A 26559-nucleotide genomic window follows, 5' to 3' on the forward strand; every position below is an offset into this window, starting at 1 on the left:
TTAAGATGAATCTTTTCTGATTGGTCAATATTTTTCAATTGGGGATAAGTATGAATCGATTGTTTTGTGATTATTACAATGTTTGAATGAGGTGGTCTAATTTAGTGGATAACGCTAGTTTGCCTAAACAATATACATAGGTTCGATACATAGTTCCATAGGTGAACTGGAAAACATATAGTAACCAAACTACAGATAGGGCTATATTCCACATATACTAATTAGACATAGCACAGCATGTTAACAATTTTAAAGATTTGCAAGAGGGCTAGGGATATCAGATTGAAAGTCTAATGAACAAATCATAGCTGTGTGTTTGTGCGACATGTTCGCGGACCATATTTGGAGTTCTAAACCGTATATTTTACAAGGTAGATATAGGATAGCTGTATAAGATGAATAGTAACAAAAATAATAGGACAAAATTGTGATTCACAATGAATGTAATATACAGCCCATATACAGAGACGTTTTGTAGCTTGAAAATATCGATTCAATTTCCCACAGCCTAGGTTTATTACATGATAATGCTGCATTTTTAGGATGCCTCTAAATTCACCATACAAAAGTTTGGACATTCCTGAAGTATCTCTGAGCGACTTCTTTCTGTCGCGTATAGAAAAATATGGAGAAAATATTGCTTTGGTAAGTATCATTTGTATTTGTAATCCGTAATCATAAATAAGAATGTTAATAGCTGATATTTACATGTGATAATAAACTCGAATGTGGAAAATCAATTTGTAGTATTTGTTTCGGGCAGAAAACAACGTGCCGAACGTAATTCTAAAGTACACGCCTGATCACACATAGACACGTCAGCGATAAGTTTGTAAACTAAAATTTTTTCTTTTTTATTCCAGATCGAAAACACGATTGAAGAGAAGCAGCTAACTTTCAAGCAGCTTCACAAACAAATACGCTCATGTAGAATATTTTTTCAGAAACAAAATATAAAAAAAGGAGACATTGTGGGCCTATTGACTCCAAATTGTCTGGAACAAGTAGTAGCAATGATGGGGGTAATATCTTGCGGGGCAATCATATCCCTCTATAATCCTTCATACAACAAAAGTGAGTTTTTTATTACCGGCTGTGTGATAGAGTGGCAATGAAATGTGGTATATTCAAGTTGAGTGAAATTCTTTAGTTAGATAAAATAAAGTTATTTTGCTCAATTATTCACTATTTTTAACTCGTGTTTTGCTACCTCTGTGAGTGGTCCGTTTGTTTGTTAATTGGGAGGGTAGCAATCAACTTAACAACTGTGGCCTTGTTGTTTTTTAGGAGAAATGCAACATATATTTGAAATTACGAAGCCAAAAATACTTATCGTGTCGGACATAAGCATTGGTACTGTGAGGAGACTTCTTGAAAACGACCAGAATAACCATGTTCAAGTATTTAAATGTTTTGATAGTTATTTTACCTTTTGATCATCAAAATATTCCTATATTGAGCAACTCTAATCATCACTATTCAAGTATGCCTAGCTAGCAACGAATCTCTATGTCAAAACTCAAAAGAGTAATCTAAGACCGCTGAACCAATTCCACATTATTTACAAAAAAAAACGAGCGCCAATCTTAGCAAAAGTAAAGCGATATCTTAAAGCAAAATATCCTTGACTAAGACATATCCATGAAGGCGGTCGCCTTTGAGGACTGTCTCAAATAGAGGACACGAAATTGTGATATGGATCTCGTGCATAGCGAACGTGGGTGGTTGTATGGTGAACGGTAGACTGTGGTACCTGATCTGGTAATACGGATGTAACTTGGATCAGAAAGTAATAATGATGCATTCCCACCGACGGTCGTTAGTTTGATGCAGTTGTAAATTACGATCAAAGGAAATTGGAAAGACTTTTCGAATACAACGCTAAAAACAAAATGAAAATAATATTTGCATCTGTAGTCTTGCAACGTGGTATTTAATCTGCCATTGTGTGTGAATAATCAACCCATCGTTGTATTTTAGAAAATCATAGTCGTTGGGAAAAGTGACGAATATGAAACTTGGGATGAAGCCATCGCCTCTAGTAAAGAAAATGAGGGTAAGACAAGCCAATGATATTTAAAGAATCTGATTGGCATATTTATATTGTAGATGATATAAATTCATATATATATATATATGAATTACTATTTCTTCCAGAAAACTGGGTATCTACTTGCAAAATATTACCAAAACAAGATCTGGCATTTCTACCGCATTCAAGTGGAACCACTGGATTGTCGAAATGTGTCATGCACACTCATTTTAGTATGGTCGCAACGATATTATCAACTTGGTAAAATAAATTGTATGAAATATAGTTGTATGAAATAAAACGGCAAAAAAGGGGTGAAATATTAAGACTGAAAAATGATAAAAAGGCATGAAAGCCTGCTAGAGATTTTTTTGGTATTGAAAATATGAAATTGATTGGTCCAACTATATAGATAAAATAAAGTACAAAATACCTCTCTAAATAAATGAGCTGCTTAAGTTGGCCAAAGTTTGTCGAAGCTTCCTGGCTGAGAGGGCCAGCTTGTTTTAATCAGAAAATTAGCAAAGTTGTTTATTTTTTGTGAGTTTCTATATGTTTTAGAACCAATTATTCAGGCTTGACTGTTTTTACTAAGGCATCTGTCCGGCTACAATCGTGGAGATACATTATATAATGAAAGACCTATGTTTCATGTGAGTGGATTTATAATGGTGTTGACAGCACTGCAAGGAGGATTGAAAGTTATTATGGATGAGGAATTTGAAGTTGAAAAAGCTTTAACTGCAATACAAAAGTACAAGGTCTGAAAAAAAAGTAATATTTGTTTGTCGACAAAATATCACAATTATTATAATAATTTTATACGTTTACAACTAGGTTAATCATTTTCTTCTGGTGCCACCTATCTTGTTACAAATGTCGCAGACGGAATTGCACCAAAAATATGATACATCATCATGGAAAACTTCAATCACTGGAGGCGCATCAATTCCACCTACGATATTGAGGGACGTCATTGACCGATTCAGTCCTCATATTTCCCCCGGTAAGTTGTCGCAAACTGTCTAAGTTGTAATATTTTAGTATATATCGCGAAATAAACCAGAATCACCGACGATTTTTTTTTCAATAACATTACCCAGTTTTACTATATTCAGTAGAATAAATAAGAAAACTTCAATAACAGACTGAACCTCGAATAGTAACGAATGCTATTTGGAACGGTGTTTTGTTAGTTAACTCTCTAGTAAAATTTATAAGCTTTGATAGAATTTTTTATATCTAATTGTATAAATGATATATATATATATATGGAGGTTTTATACACGAAGCTTACACAGGCCTTATATCTCCTTACAAGGATCTATAGACGAGGCCTTCTATTGGTAACAACATGACAATCGTACCTGCAATACATTCATAAAATCAAAGATTACTGATATTTAGCTTTTATGTGCTTTATCAAAATATATATTAATGCGATAAAGCATGTTATCAAACATTATTCAGCGTATGGGATGACAGAGTGTTTTAACATATCCTGGAACAATCAAGGCAAATCATTTACAAATTCAGTTGGTTCGGCTTTTGTGAATACAGAAATTATGGTGAGATTTATTTATATTAGTTCTGTAACAAGATTTAGCATCGTAAGATGTAAGAAAGGCAACAAAATTCAAAATAATATTTCCTCAATTTGTAAAATATTTTACAGATTGTTGATCCAAATACAGGAGAAGAAGTAATATCTGGCGAAGACGGTGAGATTTGTGTCAGAGGGCCACATGTAAGTTTTGAATGCTTCTATTCTAATCACAATTAAAGAATATTTTGGCATGCGAATATGATTTACTTGCCAACGTATCCGGCTTAATTAAGATATTATATTCAACTGGGCAATTGTTTTACCCATTAGATGACACGTGGTTACTATGGAAACACGAAGGCTACAATGAGGGCGATTAACAAAAACGGATTTCTTCGCACAGGCGATATAGGACATATTGCAAATGGCATGCTTTACATAGTTGGACGATTAAAAGAAATTATTAAATACAACTCATATCAGGTTGGAGAATAAAAAAATTAATTCGCGAGAAGTAATATCAATAACGAAAATATCCTTTTCTTATATTTTGAAATTTCTTTTTTTATATTCAGGTGCCGCCAGCCGAAATAGAGAATCTTCTTCTAAGACACCCGGGTGTTAAAGATGCTGGAGTAGTGGGTGTTCCTGATCCGGTTCGTGGAGAGCTACCGAAAGCGTTGGTTGTACGAAAAGTTCAATCAGTCACAACCGAAGAACTCCAGAAGCTAATTAAAAGTAGTGAAAACAATCAAATTTAAATGTTACTTTTTATATTTCTGACTTAAATTAATCTAATCATTTTAATTAATTTCAGGTGAACTAGTCGATTACAAACAGTTAAGAGGAGGTATCCAATTTGTCAGCAAAATACCGAAATCTAAACTTGGAAAAATTGACCGGAAAGAATTGAAAAAATTGGCAATCAAATAAGAGGACAACATGATTATCGGGGATCGTCTATTATCTATACATATTTCATACATAGATGATAAATGCGTTTAATGCTCCCTGCAATGATTAGTGCTGCCAATGAAAAGTTCAACGTTTACAATTAGCATGAGCTTATAATAATTTTGATTATTTACCAGAAATATGGATAAATATTACTGCTGCGTTAAAAAAGAGAACTAAATAAACTGTTCTCAACCATCTATCTGTACATTACTGTATTTTTCAATTTAACAGTTTTATCTAAACCCCAATATCTACACCCTGATTATATATTATAATATTCACCTTGAGCACAATGAAACACACTCCAGTTTTAATCTGAGGTAGAACTTGTTTTCTGTTTATTATTCGAGAGATATCGATAAATGATAATAAAAGTAAACGCCGTGAAGCATTTTCTGCCTACAATCGCAATGACCGTCACATGTTTGGGTTCAGCTTTAGGGATATATCACAACGCACGTAATCTTCGCTATCAAGTCTATTTTTTTTGTCTCATCACAAACTTATATCACGTTGCTTAAAGTTGCACTTAATTGATGTCGTGTTTTAACTGACTACTTGTTCTATTGCAAAGACCCGTTCAAATTATCTTCGAGGCTCTACGAAGAGTAGTCGAATCATCTTGCTCATATTACTCAAGTCACTTCGAGCGTTTTGAGGATATAATCGAGCCTTTTGAAAAATTCTAACCAACAAACAACTAAATCATTATCATAATGATCATCAAATCATCAATTATTATAATGATAAAAATGATAATGTCCATGTGTGGCCATAGCAAATTGCATTAGAACATTAATGTAAATAACATACCACCCATCGATTCAAAAGTAATACTCGGATTATGAAATAAAATGCTTTCATCTGACCCATCCATGTAAGGATAAGGCCGGGTAAAAGTCGTGAGTTTCAGAAAGATTGCTTTTCTCGTTGGATAATTGTTTCAAAAATTCACTTGGATGTCCTTTCTTCGTCGTTGACAACTTGGTATCTTGATTTGAGATACTTCACAAGGTCGAGCGTGGGGAATTAGGTGTGGTCGAAGACCATATTTGAAAAGTACGAACAAGAGTTCGGAAGAGTTTCTAATTTTTTCGGGAATATAGTTTCTATCGATGTGGCGGGATTGATATTTGAGATTTAATAAAAAAAGCTCTTGATCTCAGTGCGATGTAAATCCAATAGTTGAGTAGATGCGTTGCTGTAACACTTAATTCCAACAGCGACATAACCTGGCAAGATTTGAGTATCACATGTTTAGCTACCGATTAGCGTGGTTGATTACTATTTGTGATTCCAGACAAAAAGCCTGCAATAAATGGCTTGGAAAATGATATAAGTAAGACAACATTTCAAGATTCGAACATTTTTGTCATCATTTACACTCACTGGAGCTATCGATTTGTTTCGTACTACCCAAAATAATATCTTATGAATGCGGCCAAACTTATTGAAATGCTTTCTCGGAGCACGTTTTGACAACCTCATTAGCATACTTGACCCGTATAGAGCCTGGAAGTTTGCATAGCCGTAGGTAAACAAGATTAAAAAATAAATAAAAAATTGGTGCGTGCATAAGGCACAGCTGGATTCAGGGCGTAGTATGGAAGATTTAAAAGCGTTGGGTCAAGTGTAAGAAGATTGGGGCAAGGTTGGTTGGTTAACGGTATTGTGGGGTTGGTTAAGGATAGGACGGACGGCTGATGGGAAGGTGCAAAGTGTTGAGGATAGCAAGGCCGCCGGGTGATAGGGCAGTGGTTCGAGTATAGGGAAGCCGGTGGAGATAAAGCAGTGGGCCAAGAATATGACCTGAGGGAGATGGGGGAAATGATTGGAGGTTATGAACGCTGCAGGAGCAGGGCTAGTGGATGCAAGTGTGAGAAAGAAATTCAGTGGAGGATCGAGGATTGAATGGCTAAAAACTTTGTGCAGGAGGTCGACTATAGGAAGGACAGCAACCCCCGTTTCTAAGTTTTCGAACTAATATAAGAAATAGGTTAAAATACTGTTACCAACACACGATGATGCATGAAAATAATAGTATTGAAGTTCTAAATCGCTTGCAAAATGCGGAACAACTTACTTGGTACAATAAGAAACAAAAGAGCAATGTCAAAATATATAATCAAGTGAGCGCATTCGTATCATTGCAGAGGGTCATAACTGAGCACGAATTTTACTGAAAAGGTCGATGGACAAGCACGACAGATACGACAAGTGTGACGTAATAAAGTAGTACCTTATTTCATGAAGAGTGTTGTCAGAAATTAAGTAAAACGGAAAATTCATTGGCGAAATTCTGAAAAAAAAAGATATAATAAGTGGCCTTCTTCATTAATAAGAACTTGAAAACTATTTGTGCGCTACTTGCGTCACATTAATTACGGTGTTGTCTATTCTAAACAATACGTGGATACACGTTTATTTAATTTGTATATCGGATCGAAGTCTGAGCGGTGTTTGCTATAGCTATATTAAACAACGTATACAATTTCATTCTTCGTTTATTTATGCTGCATTGTTCTCGCTGTGCTTAAGTGCAAATATAACCTTGCCTACGCAAGATTCGAGTGAGTAGCCGGAAAAGACGAAAAATAGGCAGCTAAGAAATTCGATATCACATGATCCAGTTTCAAGAGTGAATTGATAAGCAGTTGAACGTATCGATATCAGCGTAGATTGGCGTAAGAAGTTGGTGACAAAAAAAAAGAAATAGCCGAGAAACCGTCTTATAATGAGTTTTGACACCATCAGCAAATGATGACTAACAGACGGAATATATACAGGGTGTCTCAAAAGTATGTATATATTTTTAATTTTGATTTTCTTTTCAGGTACTCATCATGGTGCGTTCATTTATTCGGGAAACATGGTATGGATAAGTAGTAAAATTAGGTATTGTTTGCATTTTTCAACAACCCACAGAGGAAGATTAATCAACGAAATGAGGCGCAAATTTGCCGTTTGCCAAAAAGCATATAAATCAGTAAGGCAAACTTAGGGCCTCTTTAACAGAAAATTTGGATGTTTTCCTCAGAGCGTCCGCTCCGTGGTCTTCTTTATTTTTGTGCATCAACTTCAGATCCAGTTTCCATAAATTCACGATAAACTGCATAAATTGTTCATCGTGCAGAAGCCAAACTAATTCCGAATTCTTAGTTAAAGAGAAGCAGAGTTCTTCCTAATTTCTATGCTTCTTGCCAAACAGTAATTTTGCAGCTCATTTCTCGGGTTAGCATCATTTCATTCTGTGGGTTGTTGAAAAATGAAAACAAAAACTAAGTTACTACTTATCCATACTATGTTTTCTGAAGAAATGGACGCTGTATGATGAGTATCTGAAAAGCAAATCTAGATTGAAAGTGTATACTTACTTTTGAGACACCCTGTACATAAGCGTAGACATAGGCCAAATGTTAACTAAACATGAGCTGTTTTTTGAGCCCCAATGGACGATTTTGGGGAATATTAGTGTAGAAATACATTTTTTGTTAAATTAAAAGTCTTTTGTCCGACTTCTGGAAAAGTTTTCGCCCATTTTTCTTATCCAATTGAAAATATGTTAAAGTTGTTTCATCAAAAACAAAATATTTCATGCTCCCCAACAGGGTATGATTAAAATTGGACCAAAATTAGCCATTTTTAACGATATGATTATATTATAAGTAATTTGGTACGATATCTCCGCCCAAAGAATGAATATTCGGTACTCCTGAAGTATGCGCACCAAGATGTCGCACAACCTAAACCCTAATCTGGTACACAACTTAAGTTCAGGTTGTGCGCCATCTTGGTGCGTATACTTCAGGAGGTCCGAATATTCCTTGTTATATCGTATTGAGTATTTTATTCGACTATTGATATAATTTTTGCTCGTTTTCTTTATTTATTTTATTTTATTTAAAATGTTGTTTCATAATACTCAAAATATAATTGGTGCTCAAAAGAGTATCATGATTAAATTCTTGGTGAAATTGTCAGTATAATTTCTATTTTTTCTTGTACTGAGAGATTTTTGTTTTCCTTTTGGTGAAGTTTTTACTAAATTTTTTATTTTGAATAATGTTAAAGTTGTTCATTCATTTCCGAAAACATTTTTGAGCTCCTAAAGATGTTAATTATTGAATAATGGGACGAAACCCGCAGAAAAGTCAATTTACTTCTCGTTTTTTTTTATTTCATTGAAAGTATGTTGTTTACATGTAGCAGAGTTTTCGCCCATTTTTTATTTTTATTGTAAAGCTGTTTGAATCATACATATTAATCTAGAATATTTTATTGATTTTTAACAATAAATTTTTATTAATTAAGTGATCACTTATTACTTATCGATCTTAAGATCGGTAAGTATGTTGATAGGTATTTGTCTGTTTGTTTGTTTGTCCGTCTGTCTGTTAGATGCACGCGAGGTTGAATCTGCTCCAAATTTTGCATGTGCATTTATCATAGCTCGGATCAGAAGCCTATTTATTTTAGTTTAATTATGTCGTATAATTAGCGAGTTATTAATTAATTGGTGATGAGAGACACACGGTGTCATTATGGAATAAGAGCGCTGATTTGGGGTATCCCCTAACCTTCGATCGACAAGTATGCGGTCTCCGACCGATATTCTCGTTTAACGTTCATTGCATTCTATCGTTTTTTTGCCTCGTTTTTTTGCCGTAGACGAACTGTATTTTAAGTACCACCATGCGCGAACCACTAAAATTTACATATTTTACTGCTTATCTTTCTATAATACTATAATCTGATTGTGGAGTCGTTAACGATCGAATGAAGATATTTCAGAATTGCATAGTTAGTCTCGTTAATAGGTTGGGGAAAATGCAGACATCATCAAATCTCGACATTGTTACGTTTTTTATATTTTACGTTTCTATGTTTGGGTCAAATTTCACCCACGAAAGGGCTAATCAGATGCAAAACAAATTTAGTATGTTGTAAGAATAGGTCAATGAAAATAAAAGTCATTTATATACATATGTATATATAACGTTGAAAAGAAAACACTAAACGCGCAAAATAATTGATTGAATTAATTAAAAACTAATTTTATGTAATTAAAAATGGCCTAAAATAGATCTTAACACAATGCTTGTTAGAACCTACAGTCACGCATCAGTGAATCAAAAGTATTTCTGTTTGCTGAAAATAGTTGTAGTTAAATGTTTGTTTACAAAGTACACAATCTATAGATATCATATATGGACATCAGCTAAAATACTAAGACAAGATTCTGATTCATGGTGACTATAAATTTCAGATTATATACCGAGTAAGGCCATAGTTCGAAACCAGTTATATAAATTCGTGATTACTAAGTCAAATTAAGATGCCATTAAAATCACCTAATGAGTGTTTTGACATTCCTGAAGTATCTCTGAGCAACTTTTTTCTGTCGTGTATAGAAAAATATGGAGACGACACTGCCTTGGTAAGTACCATTTATATTTATAACCTGTTATGAATGTGTACTTTACAGCTCAATACAAACTCAACAACTCGTAAACGCATGCCAGAATTTCTGTAGTAGTTGGCTCATTGATTTTTGATTACGGATATACTTGACGGTGAAAAAATAAATTTCGATTGATAAATCCCTTGCTCGGTAATGAACATGCAATCGGCAATCAATGTATGTTGTTTTAATTTTTAAAAACAGATAGAAAACAACGTAGAAGGAAAGAGCCTCACTTTTAAACAGCTCTACAAACAAATACAGTCGTGTGGGAGATTTTTCCAGAAACAGAAAATAAATAAAGGAGATGTTGTCAGCCTTGTGACACCCAATTGCCTGGAACATGTAGTAGCAATGGTGGGAGTAATATCTTGTGGAGCAATCATATCCCTCTATAATCCTGCATACAAGGAAGGTAAATTGTTCATTATCAACTCTTTGATAAAGTCCTGATATGCGGTATATTTAGTTAAAAATATTGCTGACTTGGATAATATATTCTCCTCGATCAAGTCGTCACTACCCTTTAACTCATGTTTTGCTGCCTTTCCAAGCAAAAATACAGTTTAACATAACTCAAAGTAGTAAGTAGTGATGCTTCTTCTCAAGAATAGGTAAAACATAAAACAACTAAACAATTTTTGTTGTTTCGTTTATAGGAGAAATGCAACATATCTTCAAAATCACAAAACCGAAAATACTCATCGTATCGGAAAAGTGCATAGATACCGTAAAGCGATCTCTTGAAAATAGCCAGAGTAATCAAGTTCAGGTATTAGAATATTTTTGTATTACACAATAACAATAGGGAAGCATATCTTAAATATTTGAAGACCAAGGTAAAATCGTTTCATGATGACGTAGTTTTCAAATTATCAACAAAAGTTTGAGAGACTGAAAGGAAGACCTGAAAGAATTCAACAGAAAATAATGAAACAAAACAAAAAAACAGTCCAATTCATATCCAGATATGGCTGTAGTAAATTTCCATTTATATAGTCGATGAAAAAATATTTGCTAAATAACGCTTCATAAACTAGTGTTTTGATTTACACCGGGATGCGAAGACATTCAATACCACAGGACAATGTCAACTATTCGTAAACAGTTTAAATCAATTAATTCATTCTTAAATTGATTCACAAAATTGTATTAATGAAATTATCTGAGTTCCATAATTGTATAGAAAGAGGTATAAAGATTTAAACATTCGTGTTCTCGTTTTTATGAATGTAGTTTAAGAAGCATCAGGTGACAATTAAACTTATTCATAAAATTTTACTTCGTTTCGTTAACTGTTTTATCTCAAATGGCTGTTGCAAAGGTATAAATTATAGATGTGATTAAATTCCGTCTGCCAAATTGGTATTTCATCTAATATTCCGAAAGAAATCATATTTGTACTTTAGAGAATCATAGTCATTGGGAAAAGTATTGAATTTGAAACATGGGATGAAGTCATTGTTTCAAGTATGGAGAATGAAGGTAGGAAAAACTAATGAAAGTAAAGAATATGGACTGCACATGTTTGTATATACTATTTCTTTTTTTTTTTAGAAAACTGTGTATCTACTTACGAAATATCACCAAAAAAGGATCTGGCATTTCTGCCCCACTCAAGTGGAACCACGGGATTGTCAAAATGTGTTATGCATACTCATTTTAGCATGATTGCAACAATATCATCAACTTGGTAATATGTATTGAATATTAAGTGTAAAATAACATATTTATAATTGAATTTAGTAGTCAACACGAGGTTACTCTGGCCCTCATTAAACTTTAGAAAGTCAAAGCATGACACCTTTTAAATTAAATGAACTGTTCAATTTGGTAATTAACTTGATTTTTATCAAAATGTGTTTGTGAGTTTGTATTGCTTTATATTCACATTACAATGTTCCTAACAATTATTTGAGAAGAACTGTTTATATATACTAAGGCATCACTTCGGCTACAAACGTGGAGATACATTTTATAATGAAAGACCCATGTTTCACGTGGGTGGATTTATATTGGTGTTGGCAGCTTTGCAAGGAGGAGTGAGAGTCATCATGGACCACGAATTCGACATTGAAAGAGCTTTAGCTGCGATACAGAAGTACGAGGTGTGGGAAATGAGTAAATTGCGCGTAATAATAAAAAATTGTAAACTCTTCTTTATTGGCTGTCCCCAAAATATTCCAATTAATTCAATATTGCTGTACTTCCAACATCAAGGTGAATCATTTTGTTCTGGTGCCACCCATCCTGCTACAAATGTCTCAGACAGAATTGCACCGCAAATATGATACGACATCATGGAAAACTTCAATCACTGGAGGCGCATCAATTCCACCTACAGTGATGAAAGCCGTCATTGATCGATTCAGCCTTCAAGTTTATCCAGGTCAGTTTTTGCATACTGATTTATTTGTAAGATCGCAAAAAATGTTGTGGAATATACTAAAAACAGTGCTGGATTCGAAATTTTAAAAACAGGCTGTCTTTTGTATAGAACTCTCTAACAACAGGTTCCTTTATTTCAGAAAATCGTGCGGTATTGACATAACACGCTTTGCATAATTTTAATACATAATTTCGAAATGCCAAATATAATGTTAGTTGTCAGCTGCGGCCGTTTAACATCCGAAACAGGAACAAGGGATAGCACGTTATTCCAAGAACGGGATCGCGCAAATTACACGTGTTTTTCTAGATTCTGAAGATTTAAAACTCTCCAAGACAAATTTACGAATTGTTTATACCTCGAGAAGAAAAAAAATCTTCAACGAGTTTATGTTGCACTTTGTACTGAACTCGGAGTACTGAGTAAAACTTACAAGCTTTGATTAACAATATGATATATATATATATATATATATATTACAACAATGTTACAAACAATGTTCTGTTTGTAACAGAACCAGCTGAAAAATGTGACTTTTGTGGTGGAACCGGCTGACAAAAAATTTGAATCCCACCACTGTATATAGTACATATATGTAATGCTTCCATAAAACCAGGAACACTTTTCTTCTTTAGCTTTATGAGCATCAGAAACAGAGTTATATACATAATAATGCAATAGAATTTATGACCCAATCTTTTCAGTGTATGGAATGACGGAATGTTTTCCAATATCTTGGAACAATGAAGCCGATTCTTTCACAGATTCAGTTGGTTCGGTTTGTGTGAATGCAGAAATTATGGTAGGATTTAAATATAATAACTCTATTTAATGATTTGAAGTTTTGGCATGGTAACATGGAATTCTCCAATATGTGAAAATTTTACAGATTATTGATTCAAATACAGAAGAAGAAGTAAAATCTGGTGAAGACGGTGAGATTTGTGTCAGAGGCCCACAAGTAGGTTTCAAATGTTTTAGTTTGATAAAATAAATTTTCTGACCTGTAAATGGATTTTACTTGCCAAGTTATCTGAACCGAAAAGGGGAAAAAAGATCAGAGCATTGTTCATAATAATGTACACCAGAATAAATTAGCAATGAATGGCCGTCAATTATATTATAATCAAGCAGTTGAATACTGCAACTGTAATAAAACTTTTTTATCATGTGTAGGCTACCAATGAATGCTAACTAAAAACTGATAAAGAATCTCAATTAGAATTACTTTAAGGCCGATCATTTCGCTTTATAGATGACTAGTGGATATTATGAAAATACGGAAGCAACAGAAAAAACAATTAAAAAAGATGGATTTCTTCGCACAGGCGACATAGGACATATTGCAAATGGCATGCTTTACGTAGTTGGCCGATTAAAAGAAGTTATCAAATACAACGCTTATCAGGTAAATTAATCTCTTCTTCTGTTTTCTTTTTATCCCGAGAATTACGCAAATTTAAAACTTACATGAATCTACCACGATTTGATCTCCTCGTTGACTATAATTTTGTTGACGTTTTGTCGGCTACGCGGAATAATATTGAATATAAAATTCTCATTGTCCCATGTTTAACCGCACTTTCCTATATTCAGGTGCCGCCTGCCGAAATAGAGAATCTTCTTCTGAGGCACCCGGGTGTTAATGATGTTGGAGTTGTAGGTGTTCCTGATCCAGTCTGTGGAGAGCTACCGAAAGCGTTGGTTGTACGAAAAGTCGAATCAGTCACAGCCGAGCAACTTGAGAAGGTTATTAAAGGTACAGCAAACGACCGCATTATTTATTTATTTCTCTCATATATACTGTTCCAATTAATCTAATCATTTCGATTAATTTCAGATAAACTTGCCGATTACAAACAGTTAAGAGGGGGTATCCAATTTGTCAGCAATATACCAAAATCTAAACTTGGGAAAATTGACCGAATAGAATTGAAAAAATTAGCATTGAAATAAGTAGACAACACAACTACTGCGGTATTGTCTACTCTATTCTATTTTATATTTTATACATACAGGTTTGAAGTGCTTTATTTTTTCTGCAGTTATTAGTGCTACCTCTAAATAATCTATTTCTGATAAAATCATAAACTGATATCAATTTTTTTTAATTTTGTGTTAACACAAGGTGTATTTGAATTGAAAATGAGTTATGGAATGCAGGTCTAAATACAACTGGCGTCGTTGATGTCAGTGTAAACTTTAGCGATGTTATCGTACAGTCTTAGTATTAGCGTAAGTGATAAATTGACTCAAAGAACAGCCACAAGTACGCTATAATACAAATTAAAACAATAGGCAATATATCGATACATCAAAATACAGCTATTCTTAGGGCTACCAATCGTCCCGGAATGGCCATGACAGTCAAGGAATTGGGGTCTAGCGTCTCGGGCTGGGCGTGTCGGCTTCGTTCAAAACTGTAAACGGATGTACTTCACGCAAATATATTTTTCATCAAAAACGATTACATGTATGGTTCATTCAAATAGGAGTGAGTTTAAACTTGTGGATAAGACATGTTTTGTCAACCGTGACCTCCTGATGACATACCACTAAAATATGCTGAATAATTGCAAAATTAATGAAAACATTATATACAGCAGTCACCTTAATTTGAGAGGATCAAAAACTTGATTCAGTGAGATTTGTTAAAAATTTAGTCAATAAAGTTGCGGCGTGTAACAATATTTTGTGTTTCTTGTTTTTAGTTTATAATCCACTGTTAGTGTGAGACTCTTTTATGAGTAAAATTTCATTTTTCGGTGTTCCCGAAATATGTTTACAAAGATGGCGCACATGCAGGACATGGTATGTGTTCCAGTTGGGGTTCAGGTTGTGCGTCATATTGGTACACATACTTCCGGAGCGCCCGTTTGTCAGTCAGTTTTCAGGCTCGCATAGCCGTCTGTTTTAGAACGCCTTACTGACAGCTCTTGTCGTAGCGAGAGTTCATTAATTATTATATTTCCGTTAGGATTACAAATTTCAACTTAAACTTTGTGAAAACTAACAAAACTATCTATCTTGTTAAAGCGGCAAAATCACAGTAAAAATACAAATTTAAATACCAGAAATACTGATCACTTGTGTTTTTTGTTAAATATTTAAATCTACTTAGCACAAATTGTACATTTCCCCGTTTTATTTTTTTTTTCATTTATACGTCGAAGAGTCAACATTTCACAAGTTTTCCGTTTTATTTTTAGTATTTTATAATGCCGCTTTTACAATAAAGAAATTTTTAGTTACGGATTCACTTCTATATTTTATCTTTAGCTTCTCGTAGCTGATGATTATGATAAAAACTAACTCGTTTTCCTCAGAGATGTCATGGTTCTATTCGAGAACAAAAAAAGTATTTATAATCTTCTTCGCGGCACAAGAATATGTCGAGGGAAATTTCGGATTTAGAAAGAATAAACATCGAAATCAATATTCTTAGGGCCCAAAGAACACGCCACGCTGATTTAAACGAAATGCAATCGCAAACGCCTTAGCGACAACAATTGATTGAAATTTTACGTGTCTTATGTAAACGTTTAAGCAGAAAATACATTAAAGCATAGGTTTATTGTTTGTTTAGTTTTACTTAACAATTAGTTTGACTTTGAAGTATATATTGCAAACTGAGCGGAATAACGAGAATGTATGATGACCAACTACTATTTGACTACTATCGACAGTGAATGGCGAAGTTGTACTCCGAAGCGTTTTATGCTTGAACAATCTGAGCAATAACGCTATGAGACCAACAATCAGTTATAGCGCCATCTTAATATATAACAACTTTACCATCACAAAAGCATTTTTTCAAAGCAAAAAGAGGGGGGGGGGGGGCAAAGTTTGTAAAATTTTTCAAAGGGGGGCGCGGTTCAAAAAGTTTGAGAACCACTGGTTTAGACATTGAGGTGTCCCGGAATGGTTTAACACAAAGTTGGCAACCCCAGCTATTCTCCGTCCTGGCTTTTCTTTGACGAAACTTTCGGAAATAACTTCTGATGGCGCCCCATCAATGGTTGAGAAACGAGTTTTATTGGCATAATAATTGTGAAAGTTTGGTGTGCGGGTATTGTTTGTTTTTCCATTAGCCTGTAGTCAGTGTAGAAAAGCTAGAACATAATGCTATGTTAGGTGGCCCGCACAATTATTAGTAAACTACATGTGGCCCTTCGGCCAAAAATGTTGGACGACCCTGTATTAAAACAATCTTTATGTGTTTTTCTTCATTTAATGTTTATTTAACATTGACTCAAACGATGTTAATATAATTGTTATTTTTTGGCTATTTGAGCCGGACGAAATCGAAATTAAAAGCTTGCAAATACATAAACGGAGGCGATTTTTTAAGAACGGAACGATATCAACACAGCACTATAACTATCGGGCAAGACGAAGTCGGAAAGAATAAAGGACAATTAGCATCTTTTCTAAATGCTAAAAAGGACAAGACCCGAAAAGTTTAATTAGAGGATTGTCCTTTGAAATAAAGGACGGTTGGCAACTCTAGTAGCACAGCATCTTCCCTAATCCGTAAAGTGCAACGACCGTCTTCTATCTCGTAGCAAGGAAGAGGCCGCAAAGCACGGTAGAATAAGTCACTTGTTACGTCACAGTAAAGATGGAGGATATGAAATTATGAAACGAGACTAATTTGTTCATTGTTGTAAACTGCTTGTCTGAGGAAGTCTGATTTTGGTCGGATGGAAGTTTACAGAAATACATTTGCGTTAGTGTGCAGCAGGCCTCTTCAATTAGATGGACGAGACAAGTTAGACAGTGTTTAAATGAAATATGGAAATACCTGAACTTGTCAATCCATACACAAGACGCAGGGTATAGATTAAAATACTTCATAAAAATAGGCATGCAAACATTTCGTACAAATATCTGAGAATTACAAATATATAATTATGTCAAAATAACAAGACCTGTCAAATTGTAAATATTATCATAATATAACATTCAATTTACCGGACCATCTGTAACCACCATTTTGGGCATCAATATTCAGCGAAAATTGGCTTGGGCGTAGTTATAAGCATAACAATTTCCGGTTTCAAAACCTTCGTGACTGTCGCTATCGCTGTTTGCGTGTCTCAGGGGCTGATCACAGATGGAGTCGAAGCTGGTAAATATTAAAAGCCAACCACAATTTTCCGAATACCGTCATGCAGCACGGCTGCAAGCAAACATCAACAAAGGCTGAGTAGTGGAAGAATTGGATTGGAATATTATGTATTTTTAAATCGTTGTACCTGTTGCTAATTTGACATCCAACTGTCATTCGACGAATTGGGGAAAATAGTATATATATCAGTTTTTAAAGTTGAAGAAATGGGGGAGCTGGTCACGAGCTCGCAAAATATGTTTTGAAATATTTGAACACGTAATTGAGATGACCGGAACAGAAAACAATATCATATATTTGCGCAATTTCGGGCACCCGAGATACTTTTAGACAAAAAAGGCACACTTAAAAACATTTCACACGAAGAAAAACTATCAAATAATGTGCCGGCCAAAAATTAAAATGGGTGAAATTACAAAAACGGATATCCGCTTGTTGACGCGCGCAGCGGATTTCTTTGCTTCGTTTTTATTAAAGCTGGTGATGAAAATGTTTTATCGCATAACGCATAAGTAACTGGTTGAAAATACGGAAATTTTGATTGCTCGATTACTCAGCGATGGGTGTTCGTTATCAAGAGATATCCAAAATTATGACAGTGATTCTTTTTTAATTCTGGACTGTAAAGTAAAATCACACTTTTAATCAAGCTTTTTCATTTTCATCGGGTTCATCATATTAATCTCTCTGCAGTTGATCGACGCCTCAATAGGGATGGCGGAATCGACTCCGCAATCGATTCTTACTTAGTGAAATCGAATAGAATCGATTTCGATGCATTGGAATCGATTCTTGGGGTTAAAAGTTGGTTGCAAACACGGTATAACGTTTTGTGTCAAGTCCTTCACATAAATGTATAAACTTCTATGTGGAGTTGCTAAGACGCCAGAAACTTCACTATATTTTTACACTATCCTCCCACTCGCTCGTTTGCGCGGGTGGAAGACACGTGCCAACGGCAACAAAACAAACTTATCAAATATCGCAGTTTTCGCCCGAACGTACCTCTGTGTCCCAGCAACATCCGCTGCATCAGAAAGAGCATTAATCTTAGCGGGGTTTACCGTCTCCAAATTACGATCCAGACTCACAGGAAGACATGTAAACGAATGGAACTTCGAGTTGCAATAAATTTTCGCTATGACAGTAATTATTCTAACTTAAAGTGGTCATATAGATCGTTTTGGTATTATGTTGTTGTTGTTAGAATTCATTTTCTTGTTGTGAAAAATAACCAGGCTCAAAATCCTGAAAAAGATCTCATCGGCCCACGTTTTTTTTGCGCGACTCGTGACCATGCACCCGCAAGGTCGCACTCTTACTGAAATATGATATTGTTTAAGTGGGTATTTTTTCTCGGTAAGCTATGTAAGGCATCGAGAATCGGAATCGACAATTTAGGAATCGAATACTTATAGGTAATCATACTTAGAATCCTCACGCCTCAAACGAAATGAATTTACATTACAATGACGAAGTCGTCGGTGACTCGGCACCAGGCTCAAAATCCTGGAAAAAATCTCAGCGGCCCACATTTTTTTGCGCGACTCGTGACCATGCATCTGCAAGGTCGCACTCTTACTGAAATATTATACTGCTCTTGACTGTTTTAAACAAAGAAATATGCATACCTTTTCATATGGATGGACATATTCACCAGGAAAAGCATGCAGAACAGAAAAAGCACGCGTGCCGATATTTAGGTTTCTGAATCTTGCGAGATTTCATGGAGCGCGTTCGCGATGAATGGGAGCCGAAAAAGCGATTACTCGGCGCCTAGATGTCGCGAAAGACGTCGCATTATGACGGGGCAAGTGAAATTGCGTAATAAACCAACGCAACCTCGTCTTCGGTAAAGCGATTGAGACGGCATAAAAACAACGAAATTTCTCGCGGACCGGCAACCCATAATTACGAAAATGGATAAGACATCGATCGGTAAAGCCAGTAGACGACTGCCCGTGCGAACCTAATGACCATAGCAGCGCCGTCTATATACAGTGCATATGATGCGCGGTCTTGCAGCGATGTGCTTTGTTTCCCTCAGCTTCGGTTTTCAAGACACCAAACTTCATCTATCTACAACGACTCGACCAAACACGGCAATTGTCACGAATAAGGCCATAGTGAGAGAAACCAACCATGTTGAAGCGGCTCCGGGTGAAGATTTATATCAATCATTAACTGAGCAATAAGATTAAATAAGTTTTTGTGACAAGGCGGATCGTACTTCGCGCTAAGAATACGCTTGCCATCGCACCTCTGATTACCCTGTGTGGGTTCGCAGCCTCGAATCCAGTGTGGGATAATTGTGTTTAAAAAGACTCCTCTTTGCGGTGGTGTGGTTCACGTAACCACTGGTCGGTTCCGGCTTCCTCCACCGTCAAGTCCATGCATCATACAATTTCATAAATTCAAATCGCTATGCAAACTAACAATAAAAAAGTGTAGGTTGCAACTATACATAACAAATAATTTTGAAACTTCCCTTGCCCCATTGAATACGAGACCATGCCATGTTACCAACTCGTATTTTCAACCGCTTCTGAGCGCATTGGGCATCACTAAAAACTTTCTACCAATAATTAAATACTTGTTATGAAAAGTTAGGAGCTGATTGCAATTCTTCTTCAATAGGAAGTACAACTTATGCCATAATAGTGCATTTTTGATCAACAAAAAAAATAGGAAACACATTCAGTAGTAATGTAGAATATCAAAACTGAATATAAATTTCACTATGACCGAGTTGCAGGTGACCACCAGTCAAATATGATGCATCAACACATTAAAATAAGTTCAAAACAAGCTACATGTGAAAGAAACAACCATGACACACAACAGTTGAAAAATTTCGATTTTTTAGTGATAACTTTTAATATGCTGAATCAATTCAAGAGATTAATGTAATTGCTTCTACTTGGATTAACAGGCTAATGCAACAATATAAAAATCGAATATATTATGATTCTAATTAACTTAACGCATTTTATCAATGTACAAAACAGCGGATGTGGTTCTGAGGGTTAAAATTTGTAAATTTATTTCATTTGGATTTTGGGATAACATAGTTCAAGCCTCTACCACAGCCTATGAAACAGACTGCCAAATTTATGATATTTCATTAGTTTAATTAAATCAAAAGACATCCAGTCTCAAAATTTCATAGTATTTGCCCTTGCACATAATCAATCCATGTACAGTACAAATAAATATTATTAAAATAATAGTTCTTGGCTTTTCAGCGAATATATTGCTAAATCTACAATTTATATTACTTTGAAAATTATAGCTTGCCCTCTGGAAAAGCCGTTTTTACATATTGTCATTTTCTTGGAATCTTAGATGTAATGTAGTGAAATCAAATAGATGCATTCAATTAAAAAACAACAGCAGATGGATGCAACAAATCTCGTTGTGATGTTGAGAGCCCCGTATTTACTCTTTTTGCCTTTTTAATTTCCAAAACTCAGAACTATTAATGGTGTGCCAATTATATTCTGTACATGTTCCTAACAATTCTTACATGTTCCTACAACATGAAAAAATACAGAATTGTATAGATTCGATAAAAATGTAATTAAGCCCCAAATTTAACGCCTATACGACGTAATTTTTTATAATATAAACTGATCAGCAAAGGTAGACGAATTTATTTTAGTACATCAACTTTTCGACCAAAATTAGGAGTTGATTCCAGGAGAAATAATGATTTTCAGTCAAACAAATTTCTTCGATATTTTCAAAAATATAAAAATTTTGCACTTCTTTCTGAAACCTATTTCTTGGAAATTTGTGATTATGTGCCTGGCTACAACGTTATTGATTGTGGCAAATGGAATTACAGTAAGACCTATTAGGGTACACCAATAGGATTTGTGTGTTGCTTCGCCTCAGATTAATCGCCTTCGTTTTGAGCTAGACTCTTCACCATCCACTGCAGAATGATTCATGACATCTCCAGTAGCTTGTACTGATGACTGCTGTAAAGGTGATGAAAGCTGTAGCATTTTATCATCAGATGCTTGACCAAATAAGCAGAGTAATAATGCAACACCATATCCTGTTGCCCTCTCTCCACTGTGAACTGGATAAGCCATATCGATATGAATCCAAGAACCTTTGAAATGAAATCCATTTTCTAAATGACTGCCGATGAATAAGCCAGCGCAGGAACTTTGAGCATTGGAGCGATCAGCGACAGAATTTTTCATATCCGCAACAGCTGAGGTGAATTCCGAAAAATGCAGCTCTGGACAGTAAACAAGTGGAAAAGTGAGATCCCCGCTTGTTCGACCAGCTTTAACAGTTGCATTCTCCCAGTCTTCGCGATTGGAAAGTACAGCACCATGATATTTCCCTGTTGAAATACCTTGAGCACCTGTGAGAGTAGCCATGTCAAGAATAATGTCCGCTTTCAAGTCTTTTGATGCATAAGCAACACCATCACCTAAAACCAACCTTCCTTCAGCATCTGTGTTGTTTATTTCCACCGTTCTACCAGAATAAAGAGTATGAATGTCATCTGGACGAGCAGAGTGTGGTCCAACTGAATTTTCAGCAAGGCAGAAAACAGCATGGAGATTTTCTTTGAACCCTCTTTTTACTGCAGCACGGAATGCACCCAAAATAGCAGCCGCCCCACCGCAATCACGCTTCATTCCCGGCATAGTGGTCTTTCCCTTTATGCTGAGCCCACCTGTATCATAAACAATACCTTTTCCACACCATGCAATGGTTTGAGTGGCTCCTTCTGGCTGGTGGCTAAGAATGGCCAAGGCAGGCTGATGCACCGAAGCCTTCCCCACTCCATATATTCCACCAAACCCTTTTTCATCAAGATCTTTCCCTTGAATTATAAAAGGTGTAATTCCAAGATCAGATCCGACTGTACGAATCTCATCTAAAAAGGCGTCAGTATGCATAAAATTACATGGCGCATCTACTATTTTTGCAGAAAGACGAACAGAATATGCAGCATCATCAAGACATTCCGCCATCGAATCATCCAAATGAATGCTTTCACCACCGGGTGAAATAATGATGAACTCTATACTGATTGTATTTGAAATTGATAAATTTCTTCCAGTGCGCATTGAAAACGTTGGAAATACCCTGGCAACAGAACAGCCACATGCAAATACATCTTGGGGTTCACAAACTATAACAATGCTCTGATTCTCTGCTTTTCCAGAAATGCAGCTCCTCATGAGTTTAGGAATATGATATGCACCAGATGGTGTATTGTGGCGACTCACAAGATGAGTAAATGAAGCTAAAGTTGCGTTGTTTTGCCATAAGGAACAGCTGTCAGTGGGATTCGGATGTAATGCTGCGACGGCCGATTTCCAAGATGCCGCTGAAACTTTAGATTCTAGCCTTGGTGCAACAGTTGACCATTTGACCTGTTTCAAATTCCTGAGTTGTCCTACAATAAAAACAGGAACTTTTGCTGGGTCAGACTTTCCGAATCCAACAACATACTTCAATTTTGTCACCGGCATTTTAAAATTTAATTATTCAAAGGATTACCGGTATCTGAGATAAAAATACGGTCAATTTTTTAATTTCATGCATGGTTGTAAATGGCTGTTAAAAACATTTTGGTAAAGAGTTCATAGAAGACAAGTTTTAATAAACTGCCATTCAGTTCAATTTTTGATGTGTTCAATGAAATAGAAAAATAGTTGAATAGATACCTACCGGTACAGGAATAGGGGTCTCGTGTAGTTTCGTACCTAACGTACTTCTAGTGGGCGTAACATAACAATTTTTTGATATGTCAATCCTAACCCCGATCTGATTACGCCATCCAAAAATTAAATCACTACGACATCACAATCACATCATAAAGCTTGCCAAATATACGCAAGATCGACCGAAATGGCATTGGCGCCGACGATAAGGAACTGACTGACATTATCGGTCTCTCTCCTATTGGAATCGTTGCGACGAGAAAACGAGAGGAATACCTGTTCGATTTCGGGTGCTCTTTTGCGCGTCTTGGATGGCAGTTTTGTATAGTTTGAAGGGCTCTATTACGTCACTGTAACCTCGTAATGACGTAATTTTTGGATGGTGTAGTCAAGTGTCATGCTACACCCACTAGAAGTATGTTAGGTAAGAAACTACATGAGACCCCAGGAATAGACTAGTGGTTAGTGTGTCAGGCTATCCATGGTCCAAACCCAATTTCCCTCACTCCACTTTTAATGACACAGAAAGATTCCATTCAAAATATTAGTAGGCTGAGCTTTTTGCGAAAAAGTTGTAAGAAGAATTTATATTATCTCCACTTTACAAAAGTACGGTAGGTATGTAGGGTACCAGTAGTAGTACTGTTAGCACCTCTTAATCTTTGACAAGTTCAGGTTATTCTCGCAATCTTGTGGAATCTACAACCTTCTAGGACAGGATTGGCTAACTCTTGCGTCGGTTTTATGCGACTTTTCTTGGTTATTTTAAGGAAAAATTTACTTGTAAACTACGATTCATCTTGTTTCGATTAAACATATGATGAAGACCATCTGAATTCCTTTTTTAGGGGGACTTTTGAGGTATGGAAAAGCCCGGCAATGGGAAAATACAACAATGACAATTGAGCTGTATTTAGGATATTGTCAATGTTTGGGTCAACATACGTCTGCGAATGTGTGTTTTCTATCCTACAACTCTGTAATCAGAGCATCGATCTGTTCTGGCTGACACATGACAATAGACTAGGTACGGTACCGGGCTGACGGACAACTCGACTATTCGTCTGTAGACTGTATTTGTATTCATACAACATGATTAAAATAAGCCACTTATACAAATAAAAATGCTTTCTAGAGAATATTTATGTATTTTTCTCAACATTTGAGCACTAAAATTATCAAAAACGCATTTCTATAGACCTAAAACACCACCGTAGAAAATGCGAAAAGACGGACAACTCACCAGGTCTCCAGGTAGGCGAGTTGTCTCTGGTGAGTTGTCCGTGTAGTCGAGTTGTCCGCCTCCCCGGTACCGTACCGGTACGCAGTAGACATGAAAGAACTGCTTCGATTGGCCACAATGATATTCGAGCCAAATTTAAAGAACATTGTTCAATCTAAGAAATGTCGGAAGCCCCACTAAGTTGCGTGTATTTACAATAAACTGTCATTCTAGCAGAGCTAAAAAAAAGGTACTGTACCGGTATATTTAATGTTCATGTCTGTCTTCTGTCTATAACAGTATAATGTGGCTCTTCGCGTTATCAAAGTACGAAATGCGGCTCTTGGTCTCTGACTGTTTGGCCACCCCAGTTCTAGAATAATGCTAAATTAGCCTTAATAGCTTGAATCACTGGCCAATCATCCTCACCAAATTCTGAAATTCAAATACAAACCGGTACGGCACAGACGGTACCGATATGCTATCTTACTTCCCAAGTGCAGTTTTCACCACTTTGTGGCGTCTGAAAAGAGTCAGCTAAGCTACAAAATACTAGATGGTGGCTTGTCCTGCTGTAAGACCTAAACTAGGAAAAATTAGTATACATTAGTTTAGTATTATTTGTTACACATAAAAAAAAATTAGCAACTATGCATACACTGCCCCCAACACAACATCTTCAAGAAACATGTCAAAAGTATTCATCGTTGAGACTTTAACCGACAAAAATAAGAACCTGTTCTATCAGGTTAAAGTTCTTGAAAAGCGGTGTGGCTATGCCTTTCTGTGAACTTCAAATGAAAAAGTAGCGATTAAAAAGAATTAAGTCTGATCTTCTTTATAACTTATTTTAAATTGTCATCCATTATTCTACTATAAACTACTTGAAACATTGTTTGCTCAATACCTGTAATGTGATTTATGCATTCCTTTGCCTCTGTAATGTGTTTTATTTCATCCTTTGCCCCATATGCAATGTATCTTGCCTCTCTACATCAGTCTTTGTGATAAAGCTCAAGTTCTTTTTTGCAAAAATTTTAATTAAACAACATCAGTGGTCTAAAAACTAACTTCTAACCCCAACTTGAAATGGGAATCCTTATGATTCCATCCTCATCTTACTTCAATCCCGTGTCGGTACATTGAAACATCAGATATCGGCAGGGCATCGTGTAGTTTCTACTCTCTTATCTCATTGTTTTATATCTCAATATTAGATCCCTGGCGAAATATGCCGATAATCTTATTGAACTGATCACTAATTTTCATTCCCTGCCACAAATTATCGCATTGAGCAAAAATGGAATTAAGAGGGATGTCACCGTTGTCAACATTGACATCTCAGGTTACATCTTTACTCATGTTCCTTCCCCAACTCAAGCAGGTGATGTGGGTTTCTACATTAAAATTGGCATGAATTTTCAAATACCTCAAGAATTTAATTTATCTTTTCAAAACTGCGAGTACATTTTCTCTAATTTTTTGAATACTTTTTCAAGTAGTATTGTTACATCTTGACATTCAGTTACATTGATTAAAACATTGAGGTATTCGCTCATGAATGATTTGAAAATGTTTAACAATATGTTGAAAATGTTCAACAATATGAGTTTATGACTAGCTGAATTTCATTCACTGTGATAAATTTTTCTAATAACATATCCTGCTATGTAATCTAAAATTTCGATTTTTTCGACTGTGAGATTGGTGGTTATTACGCTTCTAGATTTAGTATTATAATTATGGGCAGTGCTGCCATCGATATGAACCTCAAAATAAGGACAGGGAAACATAGTAATAAGATAACAATGCAGTGCGACCCTTGTATAATCATTGACTCTTGGTTTGATTCAATTTCTTGAGCAGAGTCCTTGTGCTTCTGGGTTGCATTGTGAGCAGAAATAGCTGCTTTATTTATGGATTCCAGGTTAATGTCACATTCACAAAAGCTGCAGTGCGCAAATCACTGGCCCTTCGTTTGGTTTGACGCCGCTGAATTCTTTCTCATAATCATCCTGGCAAATGTTTTTACGTTTACTCATTTTATATCTTATGAAGTTCCTGATCTTAACCAAATTCAAAGTTTAATTTACCGGTATATTCATTCATAAGGACAAATGTAAAG

At 35.5% G+C, this 26559-nt stretch overlaps 3 protein-coding genes across 3 annotated transcripts; 2 read left to right on the top strand and 1 right to left on the bottom strand.

The window, feature by feature from the left end:
* Positions 1-872: 872 nt before the first annotated feature.
* LOC120332870 (putative 4-coumarate--CoA ligase 1) lies at positions 873-4959 on the top strand. The gene is made up of 11 exons (XM_039400199.2): positions 873-1074; positions 1288-1400; positions 1981-2056; positions 2158-2293; positions 2628-2793; positions 2870-3038; positions 3503-3600; positions 3708-3779; positions 3909-4061; positions 4154-4316; positions 4396-4959. The coding sequence occupies exons 1-11, from the start codon at positions 1014-1016 to the stop codon at positions 4509-4511; spliced, it is 1323 nt and encodes a 440-aa protein (XP_039256133.2). The 5' UTR covers positions 873-1013; the 3' UTR covers positions 4512-4959.
* Positions 4960-7891: 2932 nt separating this feature from the next.
* On the top strand, positions 7892-15640 carry LOC120333228 (putative 4-coumarate--CoA ligase 1). The gene is made up of 12 exons (XM_039400596.2): positions 7892-9972; positions 10201-10411; positions 10656-10768; positions 11406-11481; positions 11554-11689; positions 11939-12104; positions 12217-12385; positions 13090-13187; positions 13275-13346; positions 13641-13793; positions 13982-14144; positions 14226-15640. The coding sequence occupies exons 1-12, from the start codon at positions 9871-9873 to the stop codon at positions 14339-14341; spliced, it is 1575 nt and encodes a 524-aa protein (XP_039256530.2). The 5' UTR covers positions 7892-9870; the 3' UTR covers positions 14342-15640.
* Positions 15641-20031: 4391 nt separating this feature from the next.
* On the bottom strand, positions 20032-23213 carry LOC120332458 (putative aminopeptidase NPEPL1). The gene has a single exon (XM_039399706.2). It carries the CDS (start codon positions 23018-23020, stop codon positions 21410-21412), a length of 1611 nt encoding a protein of 536 aa, XP_039255640.1. The 5' UTR covers positions 23021-23213; the 3' UTR covers positions 20032-21409.
* Between the last annotated feature and the right edge of the window lie 3346 nt (positions 23214-26559).

The sequence above is a fragment of the Styela clava genome, chromosome 13 (genome assembly GCF_964204865.1).
Source record: "Styela clava chromosome 13, kaStyClav1.hap1.2, whole genome shotgun sequence".
In the NCBI taxonomy this organism is placed as follows: domain Eukaryota; kingdom Metazoa; phylum Chordata; class Ascidiacea; order Stolidobranchia; family Styelidae; genus Styela; species Styela clava.